The sequence below is a fragment of the Empidonax traillii genome, unplaced genomic scaffold (assembly GCF_003031625.1).
Source record: "Empidonax traillii isolate 1590-97213 ecotype Southwest subspecies unplaced genomic scaffold, ASM303162v1 scaffold232:size1090087, whole genome shotgun sequence".
In the NCBI taxonomy this organism is placed as follows: domain Eukaryota; kingdom Metazoa; phylum Chordata; class Aves; order Passeriformes; family Tyrannidae; genus Empidonax; species Empidonax traillii.
The window spans coordinates 915,120-926,700 of record NW_020955425.1 but is presented as its reverse complement, the minus strand read 5'-3'; the positions used below and the strand labels follow the sequence as shown (position 1 = coordinate 926,700).

The 11,581-nt window shown below is 43.3% G+C and overlaps 1 protein-coding gene across 4 annotated transcripts in view; it reads left to right on the top strand.

The window, feature by feature from the left end:
• Positions 1–3,302: 3,302 nt before the first annotated feature.
• The window catches only part of DHRS12 (dehydrogenase/reductase 12), a 37,622-nt gene continuing 29,343 nt past the window's right edge, over positions 3,303–11,581 (top strand). The window contains exons 1-3 of one of the 4 annotated variants that reach the window (XM_027888154.1): positions 3,303–3,490; positions 4,135–4,268; positions 7,412–7,494. In XM_027888154.1, coding sequence (XP_027743955.1) covers positions 3,435–3,490; positions 4,135–4,268; positions 7,412–7,494 — 273 coding nt within the window. In that variant the 5' untranslated portion in view covers positions 3,303–3,434. The remainder of the gene's footprint in view (positions 3,491–4,134; positions 4,269–7,411; positions 7,495–11,581) is intronic. The other 3 variants (XM_027888152.1, XM_027888153.1, XM_027888151.1) reach the window with 3 other exon arrangements.

Sequence of the window (11,581 nt, the reverse complement as noted above, 5' to 3'; positions counted from 1 at the left end):
AGCACCACATTGTGTTTATTATCCAGGGTATTATCCAGCCATTTTGTTCACTCAAATGAGGGAAATGTCAGGAGCTCCAGAGACTCGTGGCTCTCTTGATCCCCTCACTTCTAGTGGGAGAGCCAGATTACACATATATATCAGTAGCTGGCTGTGACAGCTATCTGAGATGTTGTCTGCCAATCTATGAGAAGAAGTCTTTGTATAAAAAATTCCATCATGTTCAGAGCAGTGTCCTATTGGAATTTATTGCTAAGCTAGTAGCAATCAAGAAACCAGAAGATGTAACTTTCCCGCTTTCCAAAGCTCCAGGATAGATTCTAACTCAGCTAACTATATGCATCAACCTAACATTAAGTACCAAAGGCAACATATGCAGCCAGACTTTTGATGTGGGCAGAAATTTTGCATGTGAGAATACTGTGATGCAGGCCTTTCATTAGCACCGCCCAACTCTTTGCAAAGGTACATCTTGCCTTTCTCCTGCACATGACCCCATATCGCCTCATCATCATGATAGCCGGGTTAGGAGAGAGCACTTACACAATCACTACAGTCTCCTGCCTCTGGAACAACAACACAAAAGCAAACACCACAGGGGGTGAAGTGAGGTAGCAGAAACATCTAGTTGTTAGGACAGCGTGCAACAGCTCCCTTCTGATGTGAAAGCTGGACTTGATCTTGGAGGTCTTTTCCAACCTTAATGATGGATTCTATTAAGCTGTTCAGACAGAGTGCTGTGACAGTTCCTTTCTGGGTGCAAGCTTAGGCCCTCAGTAAAGAAAAAGAAAGGGTTTCTAAGCAGAAATCTCTCAGCTGAATGTGCTCAGGGATTGTTGCACTTTGGCAAGTGCACAGTTTCTGAGCATTTACAAAATCTCCTTAAAGTGGCATTTGTTATAAGGGTATGGGTAGCATTACAGTATTTATAGAATATCCTCTGAGAAAATTCTGTTTGTACCAGGATGACAGTGGTACAGATATAACAAATACAACAAATATGCTGTAATTGCCTATTACTACTTAACCTAAAAATATTATTAGCTGCTCCCATTGTCTGGCTGCCATAATCTATTCTTGACTCATAGACAGCTTCTGTCATGCATACTCATATTAGTTCGTACCTCAGGGCTGCACCATTCATCATCTTGCTGATTACAGTCCAAAGGGTTTAGCCTGCAAGGAGTTGGGTGCATCTGCATACACTTCATTTACTTTCAGAGATCAGAAGACTGCAGGGATGCACTTCCCAATTTATGAGAATATAGGCTGAGACTACAAACAAAACACATCAGAACCATCATCCCATTCTGCTTGTACTAGCCACAATCTCAGGGCTTAAGAAATAAGTAGGGAAACACAGAAATGACAAGGGAATAAAGCACAACCTGGTTTATTACATTTACTCACAGGAGCTGCCATTGTTTTGTTTGGGCTTTGCTAATGTTTTTCAAACTGAAACCATATTTCCTGTAAAGAATGCAGCTAATTCTGTGGCATAAGCAGCTGTGGAACAATATTGTTCTCCTAACAGCACACTGAGATGCAGAGAGGGTTATGAAGTCCAAGGTAAGATTGTCTCTAAGTAGCAAGAAAATGTGGGGCATCACTGCAGTTTTCTGCCCAGATATTTGTAAGAGCACGTATATCCACATAATTCTCGGGTTTTCCCCTGCTGAGCCAGGGTTTGAGGAAAGTAACCATGCAGACTTCTCTCAGCGGTGAGGGAAAGGGAGAAGCTGAAGGGCTTGCTGGGCATGGGACAGGAAGAAGGAAGAGGGGACATTACCGCAGCCTGTATGCGGGACTTGCACAAGCCTATTATCTGCTTTGTTCACAGCAAGTGTGATTATCAATCATCGTAGCAGTCTAGGCTGTACAGTTTTGGTTGCTAATTGCATGTTGTAGGTGATGATCACAGAACTATTTCCATGTACTCACAGACATCACAGCACGTGTCCATAGTTTAGGCTGCCATTCATTTTCCACTATATGAAATAATGTTCTACCGCTCACACTATTGCCAAGCTGTTCCTTACTGGGCCCAAAGTCTCCATTTCAAGCAACAGAATCAGGATGAATTGTTTAGGAATACTTTAGTCGCAAACTCCCAGGCATTTCCAAGAACAAGATCAGTTAAAACTGACTCAGGCTATTGTTTTTTTAATAAAGTCTTTCAGCTGTTTTAATAAGAACAAGTATTTTTAGATTTCATGTAAAAGTACAACATGTAGCTGGATGGTCTCTGCATGGAAGAAAACATCACTGTGAAAATGTCTCTCTTTACCCTCTGAAAACTCTTACTTCACACACAATACACAGAACAAGCAGACAGTGCTGGGTTCAGTGAGTTCAAAAGTTGTAACTTGATAGTGGGAAGTGCCTTTTGTATGAGCCTAATACTTGCACAATGTGCTGGGAAAGTGGAAGACTTTAGTATGAGGCTTTTGCCAGAACTAAGAGATTTAGAAAAAGACCTATGAGACTATCATACAGGATCAAAAAAGACAGAATATTCCTATTTCTCTCCTATCTCTGCTAGCGAAACCAGGCAACTTAAGCTCTTGAAAACTTAGAGTTCTCTGCATATGACCCCACATACCACATAAAATACGTGAACTTATCTAACTTGCACACTGAACTTTCTAAGTGCATAGTCCTTTCATGTACTTAAAAGCATAATTATACCTATAATGACAATTTCCCTATGACTAACATGGGCTGCCCACATGTGCAACTCCAGGTTGATTCTCTTGGGCTTCATTGCTCCAAAGCACATACCACAGGAACTGAAAACACATTTTGAATTTCACTTCCCCTACTGCAGCAGTCATTCGTGTACCCTTTCCTTACTGGTATACTTTACTCCATTAGTAGGACCTGGATATTTAACGGATTTGTTATACAAAATGCTACTGGGTGTGGCACAACATGGTTATGTTTCTGTGAGAGCATCCCTTTGACAGCTTTCCAGAGCAGAGGGTGCAGGCCCACATCCGGAAACTCTGCTCTCCATTCCCAAAACACAACACTCCATTTGCAGCACTGTATTAGTTGGCAGCAGCATCTGTCCCGAGCAGGTGCCCTGGGAAACTCTCCATCCTTCCTCTGCCACCACCTTCACCACGCAGAGTCATCTCCAGCGGGGCAGGGGCTCGCTGCGGCTGTCCTTGATGCCTAAAGAAGAAGGGGGAAAAACCAGAAGAGATAAGCAGAAACAATCCACAAACTGCTGCTGAGGAGCAAGGTGGCACAGCTTTCCCCTACTGACACACTTGCTGTCCGCCCTCGCACTCTCCCTCAGAGCGGCCAGTCCGTAGCGGCGGGGACGGCCGGGCGGGGCCGCCCCTCGGCCCTTACCTAACGCGGGCAGGGCTGACCTTATGTAAGGGCAGAGGCGGAGCCGGCACCGCTGTGGCGGAGGCAGCAGCGCCATGTCCTGGTACCGCAACACCGCGTGGTTCGTGAAGGGGCTGCGGGAGTACACGAGGTACGGGTGGCGAGCGCGGCGTGGGGCGGGCGTTCCTCCCTGCCCGCGGGAGTTCATCCACCTCCAGTCGGCGCTTATTTTGTGTTTTCAGTCGACCGCTCCCCACCCCGCCAAGCCGAGAAGATTTCCGCCCCTATCTGGAGGAGCTGCTCGGCCCACCCCACCCCACCCCACCCCACCGCTCCCCGGGGCTGCGGCCAGGCCCCCTCCCGGCCGTCCGAGTCGGGGCTGAGTGGCTTGTGACGGGCAAAAGCCACGAGCTGCTGCTTTCATGGACGGAGTCGTAAAGCACTGGCACGGGCTGCCCAGGGAAGTGATGGAGGCACTGCCCCTGGAAGTGTTTAAAAGTTATGTGGCTACGGTACTTGAGGACGTGGCTTGGAGGCTGGAGGTGAACGCGGTGGTGATGCTGGGGTTGATGGTTGGACTTGATGATCTTAAAGGTCTTTTCCAACCTTGATTCTGTGATACATCACTGATTGCACTGTTTGTGGCCTGTCCCATGACTACAGAGAGTAACAGGGTGAGAGAGGGCATTCAGCTGAGCTGTGAGAGAAAAGTGCTTTTCAATTCCCCCCTGTGGTTTGTTTTTTTTTAGAAGGGCTCTCTTCCAGTTTCTCACAGGTGTATCATGCTTTATTCAGGGGCGGCTACGAGTCTGCTTCCAAGCACTTCAATCCAGCTGATGTGGAGGTGGACGTGCGTGGGAGATCCTTCCTGGTCACCGGTTCAAACAGTGGCATCGGCAAGGCCACAGCCAAGGAGATAGCGAGGAGAGGTGAGCTAGGATGCCACGGAACTCTGAGGAGCTGATACAGATAACATGGAAGGAAGCGGGTTTGGCCTTCCAGCATAAACACACACAAATCCGTGGGATGAGGGATCATTCCACTGGGCTCTTATTGTGGGTTACAGGTTTAAGTACAATTGGTGCTGTGAAAACTGGCATAATGAAACCAAATAAGTGGAGAAGATCTGCACAGTGTTTTTCAAGTGCATGTTTACCAAAACTATCTGTGTTACAGTGGCATCTAAGGATATTGGTGACAGATCACGGTCTTTTTAAAGCTGATTCAGTACAAGTAGCAGCCTGGCTGAACTTGAACTATTTTGAAGAATTTGTGAATTTATCATATGATGAAAGAAAACGATTAGGTTTGCAAAGCTGAGAAGGGAGAGTATAGAAGAAGCAATGTAGTTGTACTTGATCTTAATGATAATACCTTGGATTTGTGCCTTTTGGCTGATTACATGTAATTATTTTTTTATGTGGCTCTCTATAATCAAGGAGGTCGTATGAACTGGACCTAACTGCTGTTGAAGGATAAACATAATCCCTTACAGAGTTGACAAAATAATTCCTGTTGTGCAAGAGTGATAGGAGTTTTGGCACGTAGAATAAAAAGGAGGAGCTTGTAGCTCTTTGCTCTCTTCTTGTGCGCTTAAGTTTCATAACTATCTTGCAAAGGAAAGTGCGACTCAGTTAAATTAAACTAATTCAGAACTACTAGCATCAAGGAGTCTTTGGGTTAAAGATCTCCATCAGCGCCAGCATGTGATTGATATCAGGTTCCCAGTACTGCTGTTGTACATAACAGCTTTGTGTAAGTATTGCTTTGTCTGGTGACTGTTTTGCTCACAAATGGATATGCCTGCCAGGTTTTGCAAGCTGGAGGGCTGGCTGGATCTGCATGGGATTTGGTCACCGTGTTTAGCAGAATGACCTTGGGCTCAGACTGCGTGTGTGATGCATTTTATGGGCATTGCTGTTTCATATGAAATTAAAATGCCTTCCTGATCCTATTCTCAAACGTGTCACTTTGAGACTCAATGTCAACTGTTAGGGCCCTGGCTTCTAGTTGAATCTCTTAAAGTACACCGTGAGAAGATAATAAGGATTTCAGACTTAGCAAGAGAATAATCAAGCTATGTTGGCTTTACCTTCAAGCACTCAGACCTTTCTAACTAATAATGATCTTGATGCCAATTTCTGTAGTTTGAGTTCAGCTTTTCTCTGAATTGATGTCTTATGGGTATGCACATTTGGGCTTTCCTCTGTGTCTTGTGAACTGCACTTCTGGCTTGATACAGTCTTCTCCCAATTACTCTCGCAATTCCCATTTGTTAAGTTCAAGTAATTTTATCTTTACTGTGGAAAATGTATTCAAATGTCTAGCCCATGAGTCACACCAAAACTTTCCCTCTGTCCTCTAAGGCAACAAAAAAGTTTATATTCAAAGACCTTAAAAATGCTTCTCTTTCTGTGGAATGTTTTTCTACTGTAGACTCTGAGAATGTTCCTGATCAGCTTGAAGGCTAGCTGCTTCTTCCATGTGTTTAATTTGTACCTGCACACATTACTTGTACTGGCCTTTGAGTTTTGGGAAGAGCTTCTTAAACATCTGCAGATGCATATTTTTAACTGCCTTAAGGTCTGTAATTGGAGCCCTCCTTTGCAATGAACTCTGCAGTCGCTGTGAGAATGGCCAAAGAAATGAGCCTTGGACACTACCCCTTCTGATTGGCTTTTTTCTCACTCATGAAATCTGTTTTTCCTGCATCAAAGACTGTCTTTCATTCTGATCTGTTCATATTCAGTGCCTGTCCGTGCACGATCCCTTCCGTGGATGGCGTTTGTGTTATACAAAATGAAGATTAACTGTATTAAACATTGGTTAGTGTCATTTGTATTGTTTTCCCAAATTCAGGAGTCTTCTACTGCTGTCTGTGATTGTGCACTTGGTAAAAGTAACCCAGACAGCTCTGGAAGTGCTGTGGAGGAGTCAGACACTGTTAAAAAGCTTGAGAAGAGGCTTGTTGGCCCCATCCGCTGCATGCCAAGGATACTTGCTATTGTGGTGCTCAGGGGAAAAACCTCTCTCATAAACAGAAAATCTCATTATCAGCCCCCAGACTGGGCTGTGAAGAGTGAGTTTTGGTGTTTTGCATTTGGATTCTGGGCACTGTTGTTTCTATTATGCGTCCTTTGGGAATTGCATTCCTTGAGCTTCCTAGTGGTGAACTGTTAGCAATCCCTAAGAGACCTTTTAAAATAGGTAAAAGTTAAGAGTACAGATATTCCTGTGACTGAGAGTGACGCATGACTTTTAATGTTCAGAGAATACAAGGCATAAAAATAAAAAAAAATTATGCCTACTTTAGTCCTCTTTTTGAAGGCTTTCTTTAATGTGGCTAAGTGATGAAATCATGGCAAGTATCCAGGGCTCTGGGAAGAGCCTTGCCCTTCGTATTCCTTGCAATGAAAAGTTGGTTGGAAGAGACCTGTAGAGGTTACCTTGTCCAGCTTGAAGCAACTGTTGCCAATACTAGATCAAACCAGTCACTGCTTTGTCTCACTGCCTGAAACCTGCAAGGATGCAAGTTATGCATCCTCTTGGGACAGCCTGATCTCTTTAGAAGAAAACTAATGAAAATTATTTTCCTTAATAGATGACCTGAGCCTCCTAAACTGCAATTTGAGGCCATAGTCCTTGTCATATCTCCGTTGCTGAGAAGAATTCTGATACCTGGCATTTTTCTTTCCTTTTCACAGAGCAATTCTGGTCACTTGTGTTGTTCAAACCCTTTACTGAACTTTTTAAGTCATGTATCAAAAGAAGCGTTTATTATACAGGTGCCTTAGGTTCAATCTGCAGTATGGCTCTGGTATTTCTTCCACTAAATATGATGCACAGACCTGACAGAAAAAGGTTTGAGCAGACAGTACTTAGAGTGCAGTGGTCTTTTCCATACATTCAGCCTTGTGTGAGGACCCTGTTACAGCATGATACTTTTTTCGCCTTGTCTGCCTTCATAGAGACCAGAGTAAAGCAGAAATCTCCCCAATTAAAATGCTGATGTCTCCCCCCAAATGCAGTTAGTAATTAAGTATCAAATGTGTTTCTTGTCTCAATCCACCAGGTGGCACGGTTCACCTGGTTTGCCGAAATAAAGAACGGGCCCAGGTTGCCCAAGAAGAAATAGTGACAGAAACGGGCAATCAGGTGAGTTACCTTTCAGTCTCTTGTTTAGTCTTAGAAAAATTGTTAATATTAAAGACCTAATATAAAGACCTTGAGATACTGTTTTGACATTTTACTCGTGTTTTTAATAGTGTTTTCATACGGATGTGGAAACATCTCGTAGTTTATCATTCATATAGTTTGAAGTGATTTCATTTCATTAGAATGTGTTTTCTGTGATAAATAACATAACCAGCAGCATGCTTTTTTATTTAATGTTTGTTGTTGATATGTTTTGTGATGTCCTACTTACTATTCCTAACTATGTGGCTGAGGCTTTTAAAAGTTAATGTATTGCAACACTTGCAACAACATTTATGTGTCTATGGCATTGGATCTGAAGGTTTTATGTGTCTGAATAACATGCCCTTGATTTGCTAAGGTTGGCTGCTCTGTTAAGTCCCGTGTGTGGTCCTAGTTCCATGCTCTACATGCCTTTCCATCGCATTTTCTTATAATACCTCTTCCTTACCTCCTTCCTTTTGTTACATATTCTTTTCTTTTTTTCTGTATATGTCATTCTACAGTACACCCCTGTAGCTGTCACTGTTGTTTTTGTTAATTATTCAGGAATGTGATTATGGAGAAGTGATGGAATGTGATTATGGAGAAGCTTTTGGTTTTGGCTGGGATAGAGTTAATTTTCTTTATAGCAGCTCTTATGGTGCTGTGTTTTGGATTTGTGACCAAACCAGCGTTGACAGCCCATGTTTTAGTTATTGCTGAGGCGTCACACAGCATCAAAGCCTTTTCTGGTTCTCAATCCGCTCCACCACGAGCAAGCTGGGGGTGCACAAGAAGGTGGGAGGGGGAACACTAGGACAGCTGACTCCATCTGACCAAAGAGATCATCAGGAAAAGCTGGGGTGAAGAAGGAGTAAAGGGGCACATTCACAGTTACAGTGTTTCCTAGATCACTGCTGCACTGGAAGAAGTCCTGCTTTCCTGGGGATTGCTAAATGCCTACCTGACAATGGGGAGTAGTGGATGAATTCCTTATTTTGCATTGTTTGCACACACAATTCTGCTTGACTTATTAATCTGTCTTTATCTCAGCCCACAAGTATTGTCTTTTTTGCCTTTATGATTGTCTTCCCCTTTCCACTGGGAGAGGAGTGAGTGAATAAGTGATGACATGGGGCTGAACTACCTACCAGGGTTAATCCACAGCACTTGGATGGAGACCCATCTTCATTTAAAATAATGTCTTGGCTCTTGTACACAGTATTTTGATTCCAGTAATAGTTTTTAATGTGGATCAAAAATTCTGAAGATATTTTATGGTTAGAGATGTCATATTGACTAAATTTCTGCTCTTAGATTTCAGCTCCCTAGTGTGACACAACCAGCATTACACTTCAGTTCTTTAATGGAGGTGAATTAGATCAGTCATTATGTAGAAATAAATACTTCCCAGCTGTCTATAGCTGTGTAATCCCATGGCTGTAGTCAGACTGGTGATTATCTGTACTACCTCCCTTGCTTACTGCAGTCAGCCTGGGAAAAGAGGTGAGTTTGACCTCTGAAAGTTCCTTCATGTTCTGTTTTCTGTCATCTGGTGAAACAAAACTTTAGGTAAATAATGTTCTTCCTTTAAAGGCAGCATAATTACTGCATTCCCACTCTTTGGTAGGCTGGAAATCTGTAGTTTCTATAGTCATGAAAGATTACAAGGGCACTGCAGGACTTGTTTGTGACCCTGGGGATAGGGCACTTGTATAGAGAGCAGCTTTCAGTGAAGTGTTAGATGAGCTGTACAAGAGGCCCTGTGGGACACGTGACTGCAGTGGGAAGAGCATTTTAATAAGGAGTTTCCAAGAACATCCTTCTTTATAAGTACTCATTCAGAAGCAATCCATTGCGATAATATAATGCTTCATCTACAACTTGACAAGCTGTATCCAGACTGAACTTGCTCTTCCTGATAATTTGGATGGAGATCCTGTTATAGTATATAACAAAGCTTCATTTATAATGAAGTATATAACCAAAGATTTTTTCCATTTTCTGCAACACATACCTGAGTTCAGTGCTGAAATGCAGTTACTTTCCAGGCTCCTGTACCTAGACCTGGGAACTGGAAAGTTCTCCTAATTTGTTGAAGTAGATCTAGTCATGGAGATTAGGTTTCACTTTGAAAATGGCTTTTCTACCACTAAGGACTTTTATAGGGAACAGGTGTGTGTACTCTTTTCCTGAGTCAGTGTGACAGTCTTCAGCAGATAAGAATTGAATTAGATCTTTTTCAGTCTCTGAAATCCCTTGTAATATTGAGCATCTGCCCAAAAAACCAGTAGATAACAGTAGTAGCTTTAAAAGTAGAAAGCTTTTAGAGAGGTATCCAGCTCAAAACAGTAGAGCAGTGTCAAGTTTTTGGTCCAGAATGATTCACAGAATGAATAAGGTTGGAAGGGCCTACAGTGAGTCATCCGGTGCAATCTCCCTTATCAAGCAGGGTCATCCTAGAGCACCTTATTACAATGAGAAAATTCTGACCCTAACTCAGCTGAAGAGCTGAAGAAATCCAGTGGCCAGAGAGAGTCATGTGCTTTTTATCTTCAGGGAAGCAGAATTATAGGCAGGGAATAAAGCCATATAATTTTTTTCAGCTTCTTCACTTATCTCATTTGCTTGTATAATGAGTATTTAAAGAAAAAACTTGGAAAGAGAGGAGGCCTTTTAATGATTATTTGTTGTTTTGCATGAGAACATATCCTCTGCATAATTTTTTTAAAACAGCTTTCCCTGGGATACGTCATAAGACTGCCTGTGATGTGTCTTTGAGACTAAGTGCTATCTAGGAGAAGAGTAGGAGTTGACATGCCTTTGTATGCAGATAAATGCCACTGTGCTTGTACTATGTAGAACAAAACTCTGTAAAAAGGAAAATAAATTGCCTATAGCAAAAACCAAAAGGTTTTTTAGGAAAACATTATTTCTAGCTTTAGTGGTTTAGAAAATTATAACTTTGCTCTATGTCAATATGTCAAGCTTTTTTTATTTATTTTTTTTTTTAAATTCTATTGCATATTGCATTCCCATTCTTGGCCTTAGTACTGCTAAACATTGCAAGAGTGTTGTGACGTGGGATGACTAACAAGGACTTAGTGTCTTATGCAGCAGTTAGCATGGAAGGAGATGCAAAAGGCACCTGATACTCTGAGACAGCTGAAGTGAGTGCAGTGATGGACCTGGAAGCGCACTCTCCCGCTCAGGTTGGAGCAGCTGTGCTTGGCACATGGCAGACTGGCCCAGACAGAGCTCCGGAGGAATAATCTGGCAGATGTTGGGTTGCAGGGAGTGACTGGTATTTTCCCTGAGCCTGGGGCAGTGCATGATGGTGGCTTCATCTGTTGAACTCTGCTGTCACCAGGGTGCTGGGCTGCCAGGTGAAGCAACAGCAGGAGATGAGCAGGCTGCTTAGCCACAGGGAACAGAAACAGGAGATTGACAAGGTTTTTGCAGAGAGCTGAAGAGCACATGGCGTGGAAGGAAGGATGGCTAGAAGCTGTGCTTGAGTAAGCAGAGGATAGAGACTCCTAAGATGGGGAGGAATGGAAGCTTGTGAGTGCTGGCAACAGAAGGCAGGCTTGTTCTCTGCCTGCAGATGTGCATTTATAGGATAAGTATAGTGCCATGGTAACAGATGAGGAAGAACAGGCTGTGTCAGGGGAGGTGTTAGAGACACATGATCCTGAACAGTTGTTGACAGTGGGAGGAAGTGGTGGGTGATAATGGCTGAAGGCTCCTTCCTATGGGGGATGGAGACACCCTTCTGCAGTCTTGATGTCTTGAGAGGTTTGTCGCTTGCTGGGGACTCAGATCTGAAGTATTGTGGAGAGTATGTTGAGTTTGGTCAGGACCTAGGACCGATACCTCCTGTTGCCCAACAACATGGGCACCCCTGACATTGTGAGAGGTGACCTGGAGTTCATCAAGAGTGCTTACAGAGAGTCAAGGGCATGGGGGCCCAAGCAGTGGTCTCCTAAATCCTTACAGTGAAAGGGAAGGGCTTAAGTAGGAGCATATATACCCTGCAGGTCAACACTTGAATGTGCATTCGGTGTCA